The following is a 25,380-nucleotide window of genomic DNA, read 5'->3' on the forward strand; positions in this document are numbered from 1 at the left end:
TTAAGCTCCTACTACAGAGTGGCTGTCCAGAGGAGCAAAGAGGTAAACATAAGATCCTCAAGCACAAACACGAAATTAATTACAAAGTCCCAGTTAACCAGAAAATAGCTCAAATGCTAAAGCGAAGGGAAGATGCATTCCTAGAGCTCAAGGATACCATGATGGTAATAAGCAAAGAGTAGAGGAAAACAGCAAAGCCAAGATTTTCCTGAATTCACAACCCACCCCAAAATTCCCACTAGGACATTCATCCAAATCTTCAAATCAGTCGACAATCTCAAAAAAGAAAGAAAATTAAAGAAAGTATAAACTAGGGTAAGAAGTTTTTAGCCTTCAATATCTGGTTTGTCACTTAAATAACTAAGGCAAAACTCACACTATCCACCCTCCTCACCTCAGCCCCTCTCGACTTCACATCTATGATTATAAAATACTTCATCTCTAGAAGAAATATCCTAAAAGCCACAAGGTGGCAATGTTACTTAAAGTCTGCACATTTGAAATCTTTTCCTTTAATACATACAGTAGATCTCTCTGCTTATTTACTTTTCCTCTATTTAGCTTATGATCCTTTCTCATTTCTACTACCACCCCTCTCCCTCCACTTTTAAGTGGACCATAAAACACAACTGGAGCATATTTCTATTTATCTGTTGGGGATAACTTTAAAACCTGATGATTAACCCCCCAAATTTAAATTTACTTATATAGCCCTCAACTAATTTTTCCTATGTCCCCATGGGCTTTGTTAGAAAAGAACACAAATTTTAGCGCCTCTGGCTAAAAATAAGAAAATGCTTAGATAGGCTAACATGAAAAAATGTGCTTATACTAAAATCACTCTCAGTGCTTTATATGGTTTATCAGATTATCTTTATAGTCTCCGACACTGTGAATAAAAGCTAAATGAGTATAATAGCAGAAAGACTGAACATATATACTATTCTGCCTTCTACAGCTGAGAGAACAAAAACATTTTCCATCACTTCTCCAACTTAAAGTAGGACTGTGATATTTTATTCAAAATATCTTCTACCTTCTCATCCCCTTTTGAGTTTCCTAGGTGCAGAAATAAACATTCAACTGGAACAAATTTCTGGAACTGAAGTAGGAGCACCAAGATGAAGTAAATGCATTAATTAAGAACCTTTCCTACCATAAAATTCTTCTCCAAGACTGTTAATTAGTAGCTGAACTCGAGTATACATTTCACCAAAGAATCAGAAGTAAAAAGCCTGAATAATCCATTATTATCAGTACCTGAATAATAAATCTGACTAGTAACAGAACAAAGGGTAAGATAAACAGATACATTAACATTTTTCAGCTTAACTAAAAGTAAAATGAGAAAACACCAGTTCTAAACCAAATGAAATACTCTGACAGGCTGGACTATTCTCTGAATCACTCCTTGGCTCCCCGATAAGAACATGTGAACCAAAACTAATTTCACAAATAACACCAATTTCTCACAACACTTCAGGTAAATAAGGTTTTTAATAGCTTGTCAAATCCCCTACTCCCAGCATAAGCATATTCTGCATGTCACAGATAAGTTCAGAAAGAAACAATCAATCATTAGAACATGCTTTCCAGCTACCTGATAAATGATACTCTCTTTCAGCTCCACCTTCAAAAATTTCCAAAGGAACCCTCCTCAACACCTCCATTAATACCTCTCTAGTCCAAGCTAGTCATCTCTCACCTGGACTTTCCCTCAGATTCTTAACTGACCTCCCTTTCACTCTTGTGCCTTCGAGTCTATTCCAAGGATTGAACCCCAAAACGGAAACCCAGTAGCACTATTAAGTACCATGCCAAAAGTTACTGAAGAATTTGATGACTGATTCAAAGTAAATAAAGGTGTGTATATTTATGCATATATAAAAATACACATATATATGCCTTACGGATCATAATAATCATTCAGAAAAGACTTGTATGCAAACACTTCATTTATATATTTAATCCTCCTAAGAAACTGATAAGGTGTTCTCCCTATTTTTAAAAAAATGCTAAGACTCAGAGAAGTTTACTTGTTCAAATCAGTGATAGTGGAGATAAGACACCAGGTCTTCTGGGGCTGGCCCAGTGGCCGAATGGTTAGGTTCGCGTGCTCCGCTGCAGTGGCCCAGTGTTTTGCCGGTTCAGTTCGAATCCTGGGCGTGGACATGGCACCACTCATCAAGCCATGCTGAGGCAGCATCCCACACGCCACAACTAGAAGGACCCACAACTAAGAATATACAACTATGTACCGGGGGACTTTGGGGAGAAAAAGGAAAATCTTAAAAAAAAAAAAAAAAAAAGACACCAGGTCTTCTAGAGCCCTGAGAGCCTTTCCGCTACTATACATGATATGTTAATAAGATCACAGAATCTAGGATTCATGCTCTATTGATAATATCAACCTAATATATACATACACCTACATATTTTTTAAACACCCATCATATGTAATATCCTTAATAGATTCCCTTCTCACATGCCAAAGAACTGACTACCTTTAAAAATCAGCCTTTAACATCTCAGTTTGAGCAACCTAAAGACAGCTAGCAGCCACTAAATCTTTTTTTTTTAAGATTGGCACCTGAGCTAACGACTGTTGCCAATCTTTTTTTTTTTTCCTGCTTTTTTCCTCCCCAAATCCCCCCAGTACATAGTTGTATATTTTAGTTGTGGATCCTTCTAGTTGTGGCATGTGGGATGCCGCCTCGACATGGCCTAATGAGCAGTGCCATGTCCGCGCCCAGGATCCGAAACCTGGGCCACTGAAGCAGAGCACAAAAACTCAACCACTTGGCCACGGGGCTGGCCCCAAAATTGAATTTACTGATGAATTTTTTTTTTTTTTGAGGAAGATCAGCCCTGAGCTAACATCTGCTGCCAATCCTCTTCTTTTTGCTGAGGAAGACTGGCCCTGAGCCAACATCTGTGCCCATCTTCCTCTATTTTATATGTGGGACACCTGCCACAGCATGGCTTGATAAACAGTGCCATGTCTGCACCCGGGATCCGAACTGGCGGACCCGAGGCCACCAAAGCAGAACGTGCAAGCTTAACTGCCGCACCACCAGGCCAGCCCCATCCACTAAATCTTATAGCTTAAAATTATCTAACCACTCTCTCAAATATTAATATGTTCATAAAAAGGAAGATACAATAAAAAGAAGACTAAATAGGGTTTGCCCAGTGGCGCAGTGGTTAAGTTCATGTGCTCTGCTTTGCCAGCCCAGCCCAGGGTCCACTGGCTCAGATCCTGGGCGTGGACCAATGCACCGCTCGTTAACCCATGCTGTGGTGGCATCCCACACAGAACAGCTGGAAGGACTTACAACTAGGATACACAACTACGTACTGGGGCTTGGGGAGGAAAAAAAGAAAAACACTAAATAATGTAAAACTTCAAACATTAATGCCTCTTAGAAGTAGCCATAATGCCTCTAAAAGAGTAGCTGATAACATGAAGTTACACGTGTAGGATATTAAGCCAAAGACAAGGCCACCTTTTAATGGACAAAAGTGCAGACAATTCACTGGAAGCTCATAACATTGACAGCTGATGGAAAGTAGGCAAACTATTCAAAGAACTCTTTTAGCCTTTATATAAGACACAGTACTGAAATGCACAGCCAGGCTTATCAGACACATGGTGAATTCTAACACTGTTTCTAAAGATTCAGTCCTGAGTCTAGTAGGTAACAGAAACTTGCCATGGGGGGGGAGGCTGGACTACAGTACAAAGGAAGAAATTTTAGAAAGAAAACTTAAGAGGTAAAATAAGCATGAAAAATTGGAGGTGGGGGGCACACAAAACACTAATGACACACATAATCTAAGAGTTCTCAAACTTTAAATACAAGAGATCATCTACAAAGCTGATAAAATGCAGATTGAAAAGCCTCACCTCCAAAGATGCTCCTTTAGTAGGTGAGGGAGCACAAGAATCTGTAGTGTAAGTACTCTCAGATGGTAACTCGCACAAACTGAGGAACTTCTCGTCAAGCATTTCTAATCCTGTAAAAAATACCTAGGGAGCCTACTAAACAAAATTTCTAGTTTAGTAAGTCTGGGAGTAGAGCCTAGTTATCAGTAATTTTGTAAATACTTTCCAGATGACTCAAAGTTTGTTTTAAATCATTGTTACCATTTTTTTGGAGTTTATGCTCTGAAGCTCTCACTCAGGTCCACCCTGCTCCCCCCTCCCATCCCTCTGCAGGTTCACGGACTCCAAGCAAAGCAACATTTGTCATAAATGACTTTGAATTACTCAAGAACTTGTCTGGGTTCTAGTTCTAGCTCTGCCACTAAAGTGGGGTAATCTTGCAGTTTGTGTACAAAATAAGAGTGGGGTAGACTAAAACTTTCTCAATTTTATAATCTTTCAGAGTACATTATCCATTCTCCTTTACTTCTGCTGCCCGGCACTGGCAGCAACTTTCACAAGGTTAGGTAGAGCAGATCCAATTCACTCCATATTGATGCTTGTGATGAGGGAAGATTCAACTTGAGTGCTTAAATAAAGGTTTAAATTTCAATTAATTATGTTCTCATATACCCACAGAGACAACTGGCTACAGGCATCAGCAGATAACAGAACACTGTTGGTAGCTATTTTAAATGATAAATGTGAAGATGCAGCAAGGATAAGAACAAAAAAAGCTTTGGGGAAAAACAAATTCCAGCTCTTCCACACTTCTATAACCTAGCTAGTGATCTTGAGAAAGTTACTCCTTTTTGAATCTCCGTTCCCTAAGTGTAAAATAAAGATACTGCAAGGGATCAAAGATATGAAAAGTGCCTAGATGTCAAAAAAAACGGCTAAATACGGGCCAGCCAGGTGGTACAGCAGTTCATGCGCCCTGCTTCAGCAACCTAGGGTTCGCCGGTTTGGATCCTAGGCACGGACCTATGCACTGCTTATCAAGCTATGCTGTGGCAGGCTTATAAAACAGAGGAAAATGAGGGGGAAGGCCCTGTTGTGGAATGGTTGGCAGAATGGTTGGGTTGACATGCTCCGCTGCAGCAGCCTGCGGTTTCACCAGTTCAGGTCCTGGGTGCAGATGTGGCACCACTCGTTAGGCCATGTTGGGGTGGCATCCCACACACCACAACTAGAGGGACCCGCAACTAAAATATACAACTATGTACTGGGGGGAATTTGGGGAGGAAAAAAAGCAGAAAAATAAACAGAGGAAAATGAACACAAACGTTAGCTCAGGGCCAATCTTCTGCAGCAAAAAAAAAAAGGGGGGAGGGCTAAATATGGGTAAATGCCTGAAATATTAAGGGGAAAAAGCAGGATAAAATAAATACTATATAGAATGATTGTAACTGTATAAACTACCTGTGTAGGTAAAAGATGACAAGGAAAAATGCCAAAATGATTAAGTTTTGTTAGAGGAGAGGAATTATGGATGATTTTTCTTTCATTTCCTACACTTTCTGTAATTTGGCTATATTTTACAGTGAAACAAATGCAAGGGCAAAATCTGCAAATATTAATATAAAATTTGCACATTGTAAATTTCTTACATGCACTTTAAAAATTCTACATGCTATCCACACCCTGATTACCAAAAAAAGTTCACATGAAGTCAAAAGGTTATAAAAGTCTACCCTTTTCTAAATGGCTTCATGTATTATTACACTAGTGTAATACACAGCCAACTTTTTAACTTTGACATACATAGCAGAGTACCAAATATCTCCTAAGACCCATCAGATATTAGAATAGCAGTAAGTGCAAATGAGTTGGAAAGAAAAGCAACTGCCCGGCTCTTCCCTTTCCCCTCCATATCCAACAGCTCAAACTTGGGGATTTAGCCATTTTCTTCCTTCATCTCTCCACTACCTTTTCCTATCTATCCTTCCAGACCCAACTCAAATCCAGTCTTCCAAAAAATGTCTTGACTCTAGTCATAACTGGTCTTGCTATTCTGTACTTGGTCTCATAGTATAACAGCCCATAATAACTAAATGAAAGCTGGTCTTACTTCACCTAAATCTCTTTAAGGCTTGGAAGATTTTGTGGGTGGGAAGGGGCTAGAACAATAAAGAAACAAATACAGAGTCTGTTGAATGATGTGCGGAGACCAAAACCTTCAAACCCCTAACAACAAAGCACTCATGTTACTTTTATTCCAGATAGCTGTTGGCATTTGCAATCCTCATCTGCTACCTCTCCGCAGTCTCTGAATAAACTGATTACACCCCACTGCCTGAAATTCTATTCAAAATATAGCCCTTTCCTTGTTCTTTCTAAAGCTCAGACTATGCCCTCTCAAACTCTCACTTGCTCCCTCTTTAACCCATGCTTTAAATTTTACTTCTGGGAGTTCTTTGTTAGGCCCTCTTCTCTCACTGTGTGTTGGCTCTAGAAACTCACTACAAAAGTAGGAATACCAGCTCTGCTTTCTTAGCTTGTGTGACTACTCTGCAAAGTTATTTACCCTTTTCTGTGCTTCAATGTCTTCATCCATAACATTGAGAGTTGCACATACTTCACAACGAGAATTAAAGGAAAACTTACGTACAAATATGTAAAGTATTCAGGACGGCTGTGTGATAGACACTGTACAGAACATTGAATAATATCAGCCATTTTTTATTACCAATACTCTTGAATAATCTTAAATTCTCCCATAACATTACCTATTCTGAGGGCTGAAAACTCCCAAATTTCTATCAACAGATCTCTCTCCTGAGCTCCAGATCTGTCACCTTACTACCTACTTTCACCTTACTGCCCCACAGGCACCCCAAACGGTATTTCCAAAAGCCAACATATTTCCACCCCTAACCATAACCTGCTGCTCTTCCCATATTCTCTAAAATTTTTCTAAAATAACTAATCAACAAATACGTGTACCACATTCTTCAAACCCAACTTCCCCATCCCCATTGTCTTGGTTCAGGTTCTCAATGTCTTTTTCTCCCACTATTGTAAAAGCCTCTCATTTTGTCTTTGAGCCATCTACACCTCTCTCTTTATCAGATGAGTTTAGGTAAGTTGCTAACTTGAGTTTCCATTTACCTATCTGTAAATATAGAATATTGCCTCCCAGGATTGGTGTGAGGGTTAAAGACAGACTATAAAAGCACCTAACAAAGTCAGTGCTCAGTAAATGTTTCATCCTTCTATCTTCCAAACTGTCACTCCACACTAACCACCCTCTCTTACAATCCAACTAAAATAAAAGTATAGGATAAAAATCCAAAGCCCTTCATATACTGGACCCAACCAACCTCTCCAGCTTTATCACTTACCATTCTTTTCCACATTAAAACTTCTCATTATTCTAAAAACACAAGTATTCACAAGACCATGTTTCTGAACATGCTGTCTCCTTTTCCCAGAACGCCCTTCTCCACATTGTTCTACCTGACAGACTCCATATACCACAACAGAAGTCCATGGGCTTTAGGGTGAGAGACTCTGTGGCTCTTTGGGTGTAGTTCCAACACACTTGCATTTGTCACTTACTTATTAAGACAAAAGTGAAACAACAAATACATATGTCAGAACTTCACTGGTTCATCAATGATTTTGAGCAACTTCTCTGCTAAAATGGATAATAAATTTTCAAATTCTAGAAGACTATTTCCTCAAATTTTTGTGTTATTCAAAATATGTCAGAGCTACAGACATGACACACTGAGTTTAACCTGCATTAATATTTTCTCCGTCACTTTAAGTCTAGAAAATAAACAAAAATCAAGTCCTGATTTGTATATAACATTTACCAATTCCTATTGTGTAAATAATATGGCTGAGCTCAAGCTACCAATGTGATGTTACTGAATGTGGGGTTGAGAAGAGATGTGCAATAGCACAGTTACTATATATTGATACAATAGATGTAAATAACCTCGAGTGATGATTTTGAATATTTATTAGTTTAATGGTAATAACAATGGTAGCCTAAGTTTATGTAGTTTAATTGTAATTTATAATGTTACAGACTGTAGTTTATAACATAAATTAACGTAAATAGAAAAGCATTTAAAACTTTTTACTACAATGTATTTGTTTATGTAATTTGTTAATAATGACTGTTAACAACCAGCTTGCTAAAATTCTTGAAAGCTCAACAGTTGGCTCACACTTAGCCAGCTCCAGCACATCACCACACCTACAATGAAATACCAACTTCACCGCTTACTGTAAGACCTTGTATAAATAAGCTCTTTGAGCCTGCTTCCTCATCTGAGATATGAGAATGATATATTAGATGATAGCTAAACATTTTTGTGCACTATGTGCCAAGCACTGTGCCATCATCTGAGTGCTTCTTACTTATTCTATTTGGCACGGCTCAAATGTTATTTACTCCATGAAGCCTTTCTTAATTTTTCCAAATTTATCACTCTTCTCCATAAAGCCAAAACATTTCTTCATTCTCCTATTACAATTCTTACCCCATATTTTATCCATTTTGTTGTCCTCCTAACAAGAGGGTCTGGTCCTAGAGCAAAGATGGTGCTGTGTTGACCTGTTCTATCCCAGCAATTAACACAACATTTGTTGAAAGATGGATACAAAGGGCATGGTTCAAAGAGATTCAAATTCAGTGTCATCTACTCTCTTCTAGTCCTCCTTTAAGGAGGCTCAGAAAGACATTTTATCTATCCACAAAGCAAAGCAGGTAATGAGTAACACAAACTGAATTCCCTCGACATTTTGGCAGAGAGACAAGTACATTTGTCTGCAAGACAGAAGCAGACATAGCCTTAAAATTTTACGAAAAGTTCAGGTTTGCCATGCTAATTAAAACAGGATGCCCATTCACTAGTTCTGAAGAAGCAATTTAAAACAGCAATGGAGTGGGGAAATGCTAAATGGAAAGGAAAAACACCCCATGGTTATTTATTTCCTAAGGATTTAATAATAAGAAAACAATATATTTAACTCAAGTGATGTTTTCTTCCTGATATATCTCTCTATATATTTATTTTTTTTAGTTTTTGGTGAGGAAGATCGGCCCCAAGTTAACATCTGTTGCCAATCTTCCTCCTTTTGCTTGAGGAAGATTGGCACAGATGGCAGCTCAGCAACAAACTTCCTCCATTTTGTAAGTAGGATGCCTGCACAATGTGGTTTGATGAGCAATATGCAGGTCCATGCCCAAGATCCGAACCCACAAACCCTGGGCCACTGAGGTGGAGCACGCTAACTTAACCCTATGCCACCGGGCCGCCCCCTTCCTTTCTGACTTTTCTATCACTAAAACTTGGATATTTTAAATTTTTTCTATTGTAGAAAATAGAGCCAAGGTGATTACCTCAAATATTTCTCAACAAGGGACTAAATGTTCAAATTAAAGGGTTAAAGAGGAGCGCCAACCCTAGTGGCCTAGTGGTGCAAGTTCAGCATACTCTGCTTCGGGCGGCCCAAGTTCAGTTCCTGGGTGCAGAACATCAGTCATCTGTCGGTAGTCATGCTGTGGTGGCAGCTCACACAGAAGAACTAGAAGGATACAACTAGAACACAACTGTGTAGTGGTGCGTTGGGGAGACAAAATAAAAAAGAGAGGAAGATTGGCAACAGATGTTAGCTCAGGGCGAATCCTTCCCACTGAAAAAAAGGGGGGGCTTAGGAGGAAAAAGATGGTTGTAGGAAAAAAAAAAAAAACTTCCTTATAAAGAGAAACATTACTCGTGCCAACACTGTAGGAAAACTACATTAAAAAAAAAGGAAACATTTCTCTTAAATAATGACTTCTATGTTCCTTTGACAAGTAAATCTCTAAACATCCTTGGTAACAATTTTCTCATTAATACACAGTAAATACATTAAAAAATAACTACCCATATATCTAACCTATACTAATATTCACTGGGAATCCACCAATCCTTTCTGTCACCCATGTCCTTCTAGCCTCAAGTCCTTTCTTATTTTTTATAAGTATTTAGGTCAGAAATTATAGAATAGAAACAATAACCTTCCTAAAAAAGACCTGTTTAGTAACATCAATTCCTCTCCATGAACCTCAAATATTCTGTTGGGCCAGCTAACTCTTCTCTTATCCTTGGTTTCTCTGGTCTACACTACCCCATATAAGAATCTTCTCTAGAACTTTTTTTTTTTTTTGAGGAAGATTAGCCCTGAGCTAACATCTGCTGCCAATCCTCCTCTTTTTGCTGAGGAAGACTGGCCCTGAGCTAACATCCATGCCCATCTTCCTCCACTTTTTATATGTGGGACACCTGCCACAGCACGGCTCGCCAAGCAGTGCCATGTCCGCCCCCGGGATCTGAACCAGTGAACCCCAGGCTGCCGAAGCACAACGTGTGAACCTAACTGCTGCACCACCAGGCCGGCCCTCTAGAACATATTTTAATAAAAGTTCTTTCAGTCTCTTCTTGAAATTCTCCTGTGACTAAGAACTCCATTTTTAGAAAGTTCTCCTTTTCATTTACAAAAATCTTCCTCCTTATAACATCTACCCATTGGTTCTAGCAGTGTATTTTGGTAAGGAGAATAAACCTATCAGAATTTTAGAAGCATCTGATAACAGCTATCATATTCCCCTTCTAAATTCATCTCTTCTATGCTAAATACTCTGCTAAACACTAGGCATATTATGATGAGAAATAAGACGGCTCCTCCATCCTGATTCAAATTACACCTTACTCCTCATTCTTTTAAAATCTAGTCCTTTTTTCTTAAAGCCAACTTTGTACCTGTCTCAGCAGATTCCTTCCACATCAAACTACATAAACTTTTCATTCAACTCCCTTTTCCTAATGTAATCTCCAAAGTTCCCTTTTGGGAAACCCATTCCACAAATACCAATTACACTTGTTCTTGAATTGTACAGAAATTCCTGTTCCAAGTTATCATCTATACAGTGTCACAGATTTGGGCTGTTCTGAACCTATCTTCACTCTTTCCAAAACACCTCTGGCTATCTTCTATACATCTTTCAAGGCTCAGCTCAGAGATCACTTCTTCCAGGATTCTTCTACAACCAATCCACCCATGCCCCAGGCTGGGTTAGGCAATCTTCAAGCTTCCAAATTGGTACCCTGTGCATACCTTGAGAAAACACTTTCTGTTTTGTACTGTTACCTGTCACTAATGTAAGGCTCCCTGACAATACACTCCTGGTTTCTCTGTAGTGTCTAGCACACAGTAAAGTTGTTTGAAGAAAAGATGAATAGCTTCATCTCAATTCTTAACATAAAGCATAAATTTTAAGCATACCCAAACACACTCCAAGTCACTACTTTTAGATCTTCTGCCTGAAAACAGGAATAATTCCAGAGGTTATTTAAGAAATCCTGCTATTCTCACTTAATAGCAATGAAATTTTTAAAAATATATGCCTTAAGCTATTGTCACTATAATCATATCTTATCTAGATCTCACTCTCTCTCCCTACTCTCCCATTAGCTTTCCAATTATTCAGAAAAATCATTTACCCAAGTGCCTGACTGAGTCTAACATTGGGCTAACCTTTAAGAGAATTATACAGTCCTTAGTTCCCTCTACTACGTTCTTCTTATTTTTACCTATAGTTAAAAGGCTAGAAACGAAAGACAAAAATTAAACCAATATTAGTAGATTTATAAAAAGCCTATCATTAATGGAGGCAATAACTCTCCCTTTATGCCAGACTATTCCAAAGTTGAGACAAAGAGAAAACTCACTTTTCTGAAGAGCTGACAGTAATTCTCTCAAAAAATTTTTCAGTAAGAAAAAGGCCTATATGGCAATATTTAGCACAGCCAAGACCTTCTAAAAGCACACATCCCTTGACCCAGCAATAACACTAAAGGACAGATGTGAATCAATATTTATATCAAAGAATTTCACTGTACTGTTACTTTACCTAGAAAAATTAAAAAGTAGCTGATATATTCAACAACGGACTGGTAAATTATAATAAATCTATGATAGAATACTATGAAGCCATCAAAAGTGATGTCACAGAAGAACATTTAACCTTTAGGGAAAGGTTCTAAACAAAAGCAGAAAGCAGGTTGCAAAATAGTATCTGAAGTATACAATAGAGTAACCAAATATGGAAGATGTCACTAAATTTTGCTGGAAGTTTCAAGCCAGGCAGATCCAATGCTTGAAGGTTCTATGATATTGAATTAGATCAGGTGACAGAAGAAATCAGTAATACTAGGCAAAAACGGCTTTAGTTCCCGTTCAGGGTCTTCTGCCAAATACACGCCCATACACAGAACTTTAGAATAGCTGTGACGTTTTCAGGACGACGTTTAAGTTATTTCCGTACTTATCGTGTTACTATGCTCATTTGGCATTAAGATTTTTTGCAATATTATAAATACAAAGGAACACCAACACCCCACCTAAGGGAGTCTACTGCCTCAAAGAGCTATCCGTCCGTTCTCATGAAACTTGTTTTGTCTTGAAAGCCTAATAAAGACTGGAAGAACAGTTTACAGTCAGTTACGTAAGGATGTTAAGGATAATAGTGGGCAAACATAGGAGTTAAGGCAATACTGACTGAAACGGTAACTGGGTCTAGAAGCAATCGTAGGGACCTTCCTGAAACCTCAGCAAGCTCTTCTTACAGAAGGTAAACTAAAAAGTAATCTGACACAAGTAAAAATCGAAGTTTTTTTTATTTCTCTTTTTGGTGGTCTGTTTACCAGCCTCAGAACAATGAGGATATTCATTCATCAAAAGTCTTTATGGAATGGTGTTAAGAAAGATCCATTAGTTAGCTTAACAAAGACGCTAAACCTTGATTATTATCACAGTCTATGAAAACACCACAAGGCTGGTCAATTCCAACATATGAATCTTACACCTACTTATTAAGTTCAATTACCATTCAATGAACCACTCAAGCGAATTTAATACAAATACATACCTGATTAAAAGTTTACATAAATTAACAGTCCTCAAATGTGCTACTTCGTTTTTCTTTTTTTTTTTTTAAGGAAGATTACCCCTGAGCTAACATCTGCTGTCAATCCTCCTCTTTTTGCTGAGGAAGACTGGCCCTGAGCTAACATCTGTACCCGTCTTCCTCCACTACTATATGGGGGACATCTGTTACAGTATGGCTTGATAAGCGGTGCTAGGCCCACACCCAGGATCCGAATCAGCAAACTCCGGGCCACCAAAGCGGAGTGTGCAAACTTAATTGCTATGCCACCAGGCTGGCCCCTGCTACTTCATTTTTAAACCCAAGTTTCCTCACTAGTTCTAATACACCCAAGTTTATCTTAGTATCTATGCTGCGCATTCTTAAAAATATTCCTCTCTGCCTTTCTGCTTTTAATCACAAGATGCAGGACAAAACTTTGCAGATGAAAGCAAGCAGATTCTTAATATGGGATAGATATTATGCACGGTTCAAGTGGTTAAACCAAGCACTAGAATGCCCCTCACACCCGTTAATAATCTGTCATGCCACTACATGATGCCTAAAGGATCATGGCCTCCTTCCCTGTTCCCCTAGAAAGAGGAGCCTGTGAAGACATCTTTAGAGCCTTTCAGATGTCTGGTAAAAACAATCAGTAAACTAGCTTTTTCTGCAAGATTATGGCAGATTTCAGGTTAAACTGTTAAACTTTGGGGAAAGGAAGAAGAGAATTTAAAAGACAAAAAAGGACAAAGTTTTTTCTGACAGCCAACTTTTCAGTAATCTGGCTCCATATCCCCAATACTTTTAGCATCACTGACAAGCATATCTTCATTTCTTAATCATCTACACACACTAGAAGACAAGATGGAAACCATCCTACTTTAGTTAAACGACTATGCACCTGATTTTCTGTTCTGGAGGTGCAGACTCTACCAAAGAGCCCTCCTACTGCTCAAAGGAACACACGTTTATAGAGGCATAACAAGTGCTTCGGATCCTAAAGCAAAGATGTAAGATCCCTAGGAACTCATGACAAATTTAAGGAAAACATATTTATATAAGCTTGTTAGCTTTGGGTTTTTACTTTAGATTTGAAGCTAACTGCTCAGGATTCTCTCAACCATTAATATACAGATTTTTTTTTTTTTTTTAAGATTTTATTTTTCCTTTTCCTTCCCAAAGACCCCTGGTACATAGTTGTATATTTTTAGTTGTGGGTCCTTCTAGTTGTGGCATGTGGGATGCCGCCTCACCATGGCTTGATGAGCAGTGCCATGTCTGCGCCCAGGATCCAAACCCGCAAAACCCTGGGCTGCCGAAGCAGAGTGCGCAAATTTCACCACTCAGCCATGGGGCCGGCCCCTATATATAGATCTGTTAAAAAAATTTTCTCCTTGCCCATAATCTTTTCACCTACTTCCTACATTTAAATACAGCTAAGTCCTAGATAACATATGGTCTGCCCCAAAATTTTACCATTCTCTAAATGGTAAAAGTTTACATTCACTCAATACTCAAGGACCCAGCATTACTAACTTTCAAAATAAGTTCAACTCTCTAGTTTGGACCTATTTTCCATCACTCCGCCCAAGATTACCACTTGTACAGAGGAAACAAAAGAGAGTGAGTCTTCAGGAATACAACAAAATGTTAAGAGCAAGAGGCCAGCTTTTTCTGATTATCTTGTTTTCCAAGTTTTATATAATAAACATTAATGGGAAAAAGGTTCTGAAAAAAGTAATTAAGCAGAACACTAGGAAGGATAGGAGCAAGGAAGAAAGTTCTGAAAAACATCCCCATAACACTGCCCGTCGTCAGAAAGCAGGCTCAAAAAGCTATGTCAGGACTTGGTGACACAACTCCTCTTGAAAATAACCACAGTACTCTAGGTCAAACGTTAATTGCAACAACACTTTCATCTTTTTCTATGCCATTTTACAGTCTCAATCTTTTCCTACTTTAATTTTCATTATTCTGTCACTTCGATTATTCCCTCTGCATTTCTTTCAGGCTCATTCTTCACCAACATTGTTTCTGCTTTCCTTTAAGCCCACATTTCTGTCCTCCATTAATGTTCCCACATTCCTTCACACTGAGGTTCAAATAGTTAAGACCAACTATACTTCCATAAAGGGTTCAACTGTTAAGTGATAAGTGTGTTGTTTACAGAGCTCTTATTAATGGTTCAGTATAATACCTCTCCTGTTCTCTCTAGTTCCTTCTCCTTCCCTAAGTCTTAAGAATGGTAAGCTGGTTACCTTTTTAACACTTTCTTCCTCCTCTTGGCGTTTCTCATAGTGTGAGAAGTCATCAAAAATGGAAGTGGTGTGCTTGTAGCTGGCTATGATTTTCAACACCTGCTTAGCCTTTTCCAGAGGCACTTCCTGAGTGTCCCTGGAGTTGGTCACTGGTTTATTCTCGTTGTTCTCTAGGCGAATGTGTCGCAGTTGGCTATTGGGAACGTCCTTCACAAAAATCCATCTGACATCAAAACGACCCTTCCATTTGTCCTGGGACCACACACCTGCACATGTGTTGTAGTCCACAGCAGATTTCATTTCTGCAACGCCACAGAAGTGTCCACTGCCGTTGACACTGAAAAGTAAGTAAACGGGGCCTTTCCCGTTCATGGAGCGATAAGCAGCATCCAGTCTCTTGTTACCATGCTCTGTGCTGCACCAGATATTATACTTAATGGAACGGTGGATATCGTCCTCAGAGTAGCTCTTAATGATGAAAACCCGGCCATGTTTCAGATTCCAGTCAAAATCCTTGGGGTTATAGTTATTAATGGATCGCAGCTTCTCCAACACTGGGTGAGGTTCTGAAGGAGTAGATCCAGATCCGGCCTGAGACTGTCCTACTCCATTACCATCCACCCCATTATGACCGAACCCACTGCCACGGTTCCGAGGTGCTACCCAGCGGGTTGGCTGAGCTGCCTGTTGCTGAACTGAGAGCTGGGCAGGCTGTGGTGGAGGTGGGGGCAATGGCTGTGTCTGTTGCCCTACTGATGCCTGAGCCACTGGTGGGCTATTGTTAGCCTGCTGACCTACAGGCTGGGGAGACCCCTGGGTTGACTGCTGACCTATATTCTGAACCAAAGCCTGTGAGGGGGCTTTTGCCACAGGACCCTTGTTATCCCAAGTTCCAATATCCATGTTATGTTTTATTGGGGGTGGTGGAAGACTTGACCCTGCAATACCATTCTTGGTCTTCAACTTAGGTTGCTGTTTTGCAGGCTTGCTAGCAATATCAGCCCAAGATGCTGGTTTTGGAGGAGCAATGGTAGCTGGAGGCAAACTATTGGAAGCCACGATGTTACTAGTAATGGACCCACTACCAACAGCAGAGCCTACAACTTTTGGAACATTGCTTGCAACTTCTGTGCTACCCAACTTCAGTGCTGCCATCCCTTGGTCTATGGTATTCATGCCAGGAGCCTTATTGAGGGTCTCACTAGCAAAAGCTGACTGTCCATCAATCATGGCTCCACCTAAGGAGCTAGGTGCATAAGCATAATTGCTACTATATCCAGAGCTCTGAGTAGACTGTCCCTGAGAACTGTTATTTCCCCAAGCTGAGAAGTCAATCCCACTGGGAAAGAAATTAAAACCATGCTGACCAAGAAATGGAGTGCTACCTAGGGCTCCTGGCTGTCCAAACATTGCATCTGGTAGGAAGTGAGGCTCTCCGTTGCTCAGCTGTCCATAAGAAGTTAGATAGGGCATGGCTGTGTCACCCCCAGTAGACCAAGCAGCTTCGCCCAAAGAATAGGGGAAGCCGATGGAGGGACTGTAGTAGCTGGGTAAGTAGGAATCTGACATGGCAGTATACGCGTTATTCTGTGGAGGAAAAAAAAAAACGGTAAATCAAAACTAAACACAAAAATAAATGAAACAATAACCAGGACATTTCCTCTCCCAATTATTTACACAACTCAAAGGTTTAAGCCACTAATATAAACAAGGAGAGTGACCATTTCAAACGGTCTCTTCCCATGAACTTGCTGGTATTTTTATATCATAAGATATTTTGGCTTAATAACTGAAACGTTTAAACATTTAAAGTTAAGATGACATACAAATGAATATGGGCCTTAACTTTAGCACAATTTGGAAAAGGGAAAAGCCATTATCTCACCAACAGAGTAAGTCTTGCTCTATAGAAGTGCTGAGATGAGGCTTTTAATAAAACCAGCATCTCTGGATTGAAGGAATGGGAATTTTGGCATAATGGAGGAGTGTTCAAAAGAGCTTCCTACCAAAACCATACTATACTAAGGAAGACAACAAAATGAAAAGAAAAGAACTGGAAGTTTCAAATTCTATCCCAAAAAACTGTGCAACCATTCCTCAACCATAAACCAAAATGCAAGGTTCACTATATCTAGTTTAGCGTTAGCCTCTTGCCAAACCATCTGGGAACATCAGTAGATGACATTATTTAATTATAACCTGGAAAGGAAATGCACCATGGCTTCCAGAGGATTTAAAATGTTACTCACTGTTCTGCTTCACCTATGAAATTAATGACTGTAAGCTGAAATGTACTTAAAAATAGGAGTATAATTCTAAAGACACCATACAATCCGTATCTTTAAAAAAGGAATCATCCTAAAGAATAACAACCAGAAATATAAACTTACACCAACTAGTCTTTACATTAGAAGACATTACACTGCAAAACCCCCAATCATTCTTGATCTTTAGTTTGTGCTGAAAAGTATTTTAACTTTTTTAAAGCTTTATAGCTCAAAGAACAGTCCCTAAACAAGAAGTGAGAGGTATATAAAACTGGCCCCTATAGATGTAGATACAGCTCAACTCAAAAAAGAGAGTACTTTATCGTAACTTCAAAACAGCTCTGGTATAAAAGAATCCACTGACTAATCAATAGGGAATTTTGCTCTTAAGAGACTTGGATGACCATAACTATGTCAGGTCTTAAATCTGTACTGTCAAAGCCAACAGTACTTCTCCCTAGCCACTAAAACACATCTCTTGAAGATTGAGTGTTTCAACTGATGTGGTTTGATAAAACGGTGCTTTTCTCTGCTAATTTAAAATTTTCCTTAAACAAAGAAAAGTCTTTTCACACACTCTGAAGTTTAAGAGAAGTTATTTCTTGAAGATAATGCTAAAACTTTAACAGACCCAAACTCATTATGTAGAGAAAAGCAGTCTATAATCAATGGATTAAATCTAAAGGATTATTCCAACACAAGGCAATGAAAAATTGGTTAAAAAGTAGATGAAATACTCTTGACAATAAACTACAATGGACAAAGATTCTCAAGTTATTTATCTATTCAACCAAGATCTGTATTTTCCCCTCAAATTTTCAAAAGACATGTAAGCTTTAGCTTGAGAAATAAAAAACAAACACTTAATATCACAGGTTATGCCACTATATTCCTGAATGCCTACACCTTAACTGGCAGGTTCCCACATGCCCCTGAGCTCACAAATCTGAATTAATTACACAATGTTTCACAAGAACTACCTAGAATTCTGTTTCCAAATGCTCCCACTCTCCCTGTTATAACGATTATGTAAGCAAACTACTTCAATAGCAGGAAACTATTAATAGTTCATTCCTTTACTTCCTTTCCTACTTTTCCTGATTAACTGGTTGTCTTCTGTGAAAACTTTTCTCCTATCACTTGCTTAAGCGGTTTCTGTACTTTCAGTGCAAAAAATTTTACATAGAGAATGTGAAAACTTTATGTAAGAATTAGGTCCAAAAATGGGCATGCACTATCATGTGAACTTATTCAAGACTATTATACATGTCAGACAGCATCTGTTCAGAATTTACACAAATGTTCCATAAGCTTCTTCACCTTTTAGAATATTTTGGATAAGTTATTGTCAATTTTCCTTTTGGTTTATTAGTCTGGAGAGTTCTATTTATTAGCTAAAACTTTGTGACCACGTCTTTGGGATCCAAGATGTTAATATGAAAGAACCGCCAAATCAAACAAGTTTCCACATGCACAGGTCACATCAACATGTGAACTTATATGCAACTAATCTACACGTTGGACGACTGATTGCACTGCAAAAATCTCAATCTTAGTTTGTGCTAAAGTATTCTGTGCTTAGTATTTCATCTTCCTTTAACTCCATTTCGTAAGTCCTATAGTTCTCTTAAGTGAGAAGCCAGAGGTTTACAAAGTTGGTCTCTATAGATACAGCTCAACTCTACAACGAGCACCTAACTCCAAAATAGTTCTGATAATCTAAGAACCCGCTAACTAGTTCTGCAGCACCGAATAAAGTTCAGGTGATTTTATATCAGTTTTCCCAACACACATGAATCCAATTTTCCTAAAAGAAAAAGGGTTAGGGGATGAAAATTCAGAACACCTAACACTGGGAAGTATTTGTAAGTTTTGCACTCTTCTATTCTTGGTAAGGAGGAAGAATTACTCAAACAAGTGTTACTGTTACTACGCTGTAAAATGTTATCAATATTAGTCTCAGGATACAATGTCTGCTGACAACAGAGGTGGGGATCTTAAAAGTCTATTAACATTTGTAACAACTGTTTTTACAACACATTGACTGGAATTAAGAAAGTCACCCCCGGAAAAGAGATTTACTGACAGGGCGGAGAAGGTATAACGGTATACTAGACCCTTTGATCAGGCATGTAAATGGTTAACTACTCACTGGCCTTGCCTGCGGACTCAAGTAAGGTTCAAAATCATCATCGTTTAATCCATCCTTTTGATGTACAGATCCATTTTGTACTAAAGGAAAAAAACTCAAATTAGGAGTGTCTCCATCGCACAACCTCCCCCCCAAATTAATCAAACATATTCTAACCAGAGGAAAAAACCTTACTAAACAGAGCAAATCAGTTTGAATTTCAGAACGATAAAGACGAGAGCGAATGCTGAGCAACATCCGTCACTGAAAATGTCTCCCTCCACCCAGAGCAAGTTGATCTAAAAAGGTCATTTTATTGGCTCCTCTCGATTTCAATTCCCTCCCGCTTCCCCTCCCCCATCACATGTGAGTACTTCCAGAGTGCGATCCACGAGGATGAAAAACAAAGGCCTTCTAAGACCTACAGGAAACTAAGGACCTGGGACATTTCAAAACCGCATCCACCCCCACCCTTAATGAATTACTCCTTGTTCACTAAAAAGCTGTTGGCCAGCTGCAAGAACACACCAAAAGGGTCAAATACTTAAGTGGCAGGCACCTGCGAACTAAGCGGCTTCCGAAAGGTCCTCTCCCCGGGGCGCTTCCCGGAGACCCCGCCCCCACCACTCGGGGGCCCCCCTCCCGGCCCGGGGCCACCGGCGGAGCTGGGCTCACCTTTGTTTCCTTGACCTTTTGGTCTCTGCGGGCGAAGGAAACGTCGCCGAGCAGCAAGTCGTCCGAGGAAGAAATCGAAAAGGGAAGACAAATTAAAGCCGGGCCCGAAAGGAGATAAAGGAGCAGGCCTGAGGGGAGGCGTCAGGGATGGGGGCAAGGGGGAGGCTGGAAGCGGGAGGCGGGGGAACGCGCCAGGCCGGCGGGCCCGCGGAGGACGCGCCAGAAGCGCCGCGAGGAAACCGGCGCTTCAAGGAAGGGGAAGGAAACAAGGAAGAAAACGCGGCCCGCTGAGAGGAGGGAGCGCGGCGCGGCCGGGGGCCCGGAGACGCGGGCAGAGGCGGCTGAGCGCGAGGCGCTGGGTGCGGCCAGCCTGCGAGGCCCGAAACCCGGCCCGCCAGAGGCGCCGCCTGGGCTCGGCCCGACCGGGGGCGGCGGGCCCGGGCCTAGTCAGGCTCCCTCTCGCCTCACACAATGGCCGAGGCATGCGGGCCGGGCCTGTACCTGCTCCAAGAGGCTGCTGGCCGACATGGCTCTCGGATCCTCACGGGTGGCGACGGCGGCGGACTCTCCTCAGGGCTGCGGCGGCGGCGGCGGATGAACCCCGGCGGCGGGAGCAGGCAGCGCGGCGGCGGCTTTTGTCCCTGACACTCGGGGGCCTCGGCGGACGCAGCGGAGACACAGCGCGCGGCTCGGGCTCCGGCTCCGATTCGGCGACGCTCTAGCCCGACAGCTCAACGCCCGTCTCTATGCCTTTACGCGCGCGCCCGCCCCTCGCAGCCGAAATAAGGGCGCCGAGCGGCGGAGGCGGGCGGCGCGCGCGGCGCGACGCTGACTCTCACATTCACTCACCCACGCGGAAGGGGCCCGGCGCGAAGCACCCCGGGAATGAAGAGGCGGGGCCGCAGCGCCCTCTGCTGGGCTGGAGGAGCGGAAGCGGCGTGCGCTGCCTCCCCGCCCCCACAGCCTCGGGATTGGGGCCTAGGAGGGTGGGGGCGTTCGGGGTCGCACCGCGAGGTTTTGACTAACACCAGGAGAGGGTAGCTTTAGCCTGAGGAAACACACAAAAGCCGGTTTTTCAGTGAGGAAGCAATTCCCGAAGTCTGAGAGACCTTAAAATAAACCTTCCCAGCTACAGATGGCACCCCACCCCCATCTGGGGGGGAACCCAAAGAGGGGTCACAGAGCCCCTAGGGAAACGTAATGGGGACCCTGCCCCGAGAAAGACATGGTTGGGGGCCCCAGGGGCCTGATTATCTTCTTCTGTTAGCAGACTGCAAAAAGAGTGCCCAGAGAACAAAAACATCCACAAAAAATCTTGTCCCTTGAAAAGGAGATTCACCCTTTGGCATTGCACGGAGGAGAATCTACAATTCTTTCTTAGCCAAGTCACTGGCCTCCGTGATAATCTGTTAAACTGTGGGCTTTTTTTCCAAGAAAAACACACTTCATACATCTACACAAAATTTTACATGTACTTTCAGTCCTGAGAACCTATAAATCTATGGACATCAAGAGGGAATGTCCTTATTTGGGAAGGAGGAAATTTAACGCTATTTGAATACCTGCTGTGAGTTAGGCTTCCTTGTTAGGTGCTTTCAAACAGAGGCTTTCCGCATCTTCAAAGTAGCTAACAGTTTCTCCATTTAAAACTGGGGAAACAGGTTAAGTAATGTGCCCAAGGTCACAAAGCTTTTAAATAGCCGGTGTATCTGACACGAAGAGGAACACAACAGTGTCCCTCCACCCCCGAGAGACATCCTGTTTTCAGGACCCAGAATCCAGAGATCCAAAGGATGGGCAAAAGCATTTTTAATCAGAGGCAAACCCAAGTGAGGCAGGGATATTTGATATGAGGACAGCGCATCTCCTGGTAGCTTTTGTTATTGCAAATAGTAGTAAGCAGATAAATAATGCACTATTCAGGGTCAACCTGATACCATCCACTCCCTGGATACAGGAGGCTTTGGTGGACTCACTAGTAAAATAAATAACATAGCATCTTGGATTTTGCAACATAATTTTGCTCAAAGTGCTCAAAGCATTTTCTCTGCCCATGATCACATTTATGGTTGGAATGAATAAGGTCAGGCATCAAATGTGATGGACTTCTGGCAGACAGTAAAATGTCAAATTTCAGAACATAGATGCCACCAAGGGAATTAAAAAAAAAACCTAGTAATCCTTTTTTTTGTTAAGATACTCAGCCAGTTAACCCCACGGCCAAGATTTATGTATAAACTGGAAGCAGTTGCGTACACTTACCCTTGAAAGCAGCATGGTATGGGAAAAAAGAGGATTAGACCAGGAGTCATATCCTCGGAGGGGGAGGAATAAATAGTGGCCTCCCCACCAGATTTACAATACTAGGTAAATTATTAAACCGTCCAGAGATTCCCTCATTTGATAAAGGGGTAATAAAATCTACCTAACAGATTTGTTATGAAGGTAAATTTTTTAAAAACATAAAACAACACAGACATTAAAGTAAGTCTGGTACACTGAAGTTCCTTTCGTATAATCTCATTAAGGGATGATGGTGAACATTCCCTCCTTCCAATGATATCTTCATAGTGCCTGAAATTTCTATTCCTTTGGGATTACTCTCTGTCCTCCAGGAGCTCCCAGTTAAAATGCAAATATGCTTGGGAAAGGATAATTTCTAAACCTGGATTAGTTTACCAGACTGGCTTTAACAGGCTCCTGAACAGAACGCACGTAACTCATATATTTAATCACTGGGAGAGAAGAGGGAGAGGAAGTCTGGAGAGTAGGGTATCAGTTTATGGGGACAGACCCTTAATGGTTTGAGAAAAGAATACGATGCTGGAAATGGTTTTGGGTTTGAGTTTCAGCTCTGCCACTGGGTAGATTCAGCATTCAATCCATCTTTTAACATGTGTTTACTGAGGGCCACGCAATGTGCTGGACAGAGTCTTAAGAGTTCACATCCCCTTGAAGCTTATAGACTAGTCAGAAAAACTGACAGTAAGCAAATAGTTATTCAAATAGTTATTCAATTACACTTGTGCAAAGTGCAAGGAGAAGGCATAGGTGGACCTGCCCTATGGTGGGGGGGGGGGGGGGGCAAGGAAGTTTTCCCTAAGGTCATGAGCTTCAGCTAAAACCTGAAGGATGACCAGAAATTGACCAGACAATGAGGGAAAGGAAATGCGAGAGCAATGTGTGCAAAGGCCCCAAGCAGGGAAGGAACTTGGCACTCGTGAGGAACTGAAAGAAGGCCAGCATGACTGATGCATAATGAGAGACAGGGTGGCAGCAGGTAAGACTGGAGAATTGGGCAGAAAGGAGAAAAATACGAACGTTAGTCGTTAGCTGCAAATGATGATCAGCTAGTAAAGGGTTGATAGGAGCATAGCATTCCCAGGTTTATGTTTTAAGAATTTCACTCTCGTTGCAGTGCAGAAAATACATTTAGGGATAAAAGAGTAGATTAGGAGTTAGAAGAGCATTGCAGTAAGTCCAGGCAAAAGATAATGGTGTAATATAGTGGTACTGAAGACAGTGAGAAATGGACAAACCAGACATTTTAGGGGGTAAAATAAGAGGTCTTGGTGATTGGATTTGGGGGAGGACACTAAAGGAGAAAGAGGTATCAAGGATGATACCTGATTTGATTTGAGCTAATTGGGTGGATGAGGGGCCATTTTCTTTTTTTTTTCTTTCTTTCTTTCTTTTTTTTTTTTTGGTGAGGAAGATTTGCCCTGAGCTAACATCTGTACCAGACTTCCTCTATTTTGTATGTGGGATGCCTCCACAGCGTGGCTGATGAATGGAATAGGACTGTGCCCAGGATCCAAACCCATGAACCCAGGCCACCAAAGCAGAGCGCCTGGAACTTTAACCACTCTGCCATGGGGCTGGCCCCAAGGTGCCATTTTCTAATGTGGGGAACACCAGAGGAGATTCGTAGGAGTGGAGAAAGATTTACCTTTGGACATGCTGAGTTTCAGGAGAACATAAAACATCACATAGAAACGTTCTGTAGACAAAGGGTTTGGGGCTTAGAGAGAAAAAATAGGGCTGGGAATACAAATCTTGGAGTCTTTGGTACAGGGATACTAGTTGAAGCCAAAGGAGTCCATGAGATTTCCTGAGAAGAGAGAGAGAAGAGCAAAAGACCCCACACCAAGCCAGAGATAGAAGGGGAGACACGGAGAGTAAATCATTTCCTCACTCAGAATCTATTTCCAAGACTGTAAAATAAGGAAGTTGGACCAAAATAACTCCTAAGTCCCTTATAGTTCCACCATTTTAGACCTCTGGAAGATGGAAACCAAAGAGATCCTGGGCATACGAAGGGCGAGGAAGGGATAGGAGAGAGAAAAGAAGTAGGAAAAGATGGCAGATTTTACATATTCTTCAGAATTTTGCCATGGGCTGGGCTGGGTCCTAGAGCTCTGGTTCTCCAACTTTTCCAGCCTTCAGGAACAGTAGACCTCATTGCCCAAGTCACCTGCTTAGTAAGGCAGGAAGAGAAGAGATCTCGTTAGAAATGTTTATATACTTCACACAACTGCCAGTGTAAAAACCTATTTTTAAAGATTTCTCCTGGCTCTCTACAGTCCACACAGTGTACAAAGCTTGCCGGTCTCTGGCCCTGTATATTTCTCACTGCGTACTCGTGCTCCTCAACTTTTTCCCAAATACTCTTTTTTTTTTTCGAGAACCCATTATTTTGCATATGTAGTTCTTTCTGCCTGAGATGCCCTTGCCATCTGTGCCACTCAAGTCTTATCTGTTCTTCAAGACCCTGACCAACAAAGCCTTCCTCCAAGCAGAAAGAAGGTGCTCTATTCTTTGTTTACCCATAATATTGGTCATATCTCATTATTGTAACATTTTAGTGTATTAAAACTATCTGCTTACATCAATATTTGTTTTTCTTTTGGAAGTCTTGAGTTGATAATCTAATGAGAGTAATGAATCTTCGCAGAAAAATGCACATACATCCAAATTTCTGCCAATGATCTCATTAAGTAGCCCCTTCCCCAAGTCCATCCAGCCCATGGACCCCAGGTTAAGAGGACCATCCCCTAGCTTACATATTGCCTCTCCAATCAATCTATGACTGCTTGCTGGACAAAGAACATTTTTATTAATCTTTATAATCCAAAGCTAAGTAAATGTTGAATTAATTTATCGCACTCATTTTCAAAATTCTCCCTAGTAATGTC

The 25,380-nt window shown here is 41.0% G+C and overlaps 1 protein-coding gene across 2 annotated transcripts in view; it reads right to left on the reverse strand.

The window, feature by feature from the left end:
- YTHDF2 (YTH N6-methyladenosine RNA binding protein F2) overlaps window positions 1-21,032 on the reverse strand; it is a 32,774-nt gene extending 11,742 nt beyond the window's left edge. Inside the window, exons 1-4 of one of the 2 annotated variants that reach the window (XM_046661348.1) lie at window positions 20,687-21,032; window positions 20,186-20,210; window positions 19,532-19,611; window positions 16,498-16,699 (exon numbers count right to left, since the gene is read on the reverse strand). In XM_046661348.1, coding sequence (XP_046517304.1) covers window positions 16,498-16,699; window positions 19,532-19,611; window positions 20,186-20,210; window positions 20,687-20,713 — 334 coding nt within the window. In that variant the 5' untranslated portion in view covers window positions 20,714-21,032. Of the gene's footprint in view, window positions 1-15,112; window positions 16,700-19,531; window positions 19,612-20,185; window positions 20,211-20,686 lie in introns of both variants that reach the window. The other variant, XM_046661347.1, reaches the window with a different exon arrangement.
- Window positions 21,033-25,380: the final 4,348 nt, after the last annotated feature.

The sequence above is a fragment of the Equus quagga genome, chromosome 5 (assembly GCF_021613505.1).
Source record: "Equus quagga isolate Etosha38 chromosome 5, UCLA_HA_Equagga_1.0, whole genome shotgun sequence".
NCBI lineage: Eukaryota > Metazoa > Chordata > Mammalia > Perissodactyla > Equidae > Equus > Equus quagga.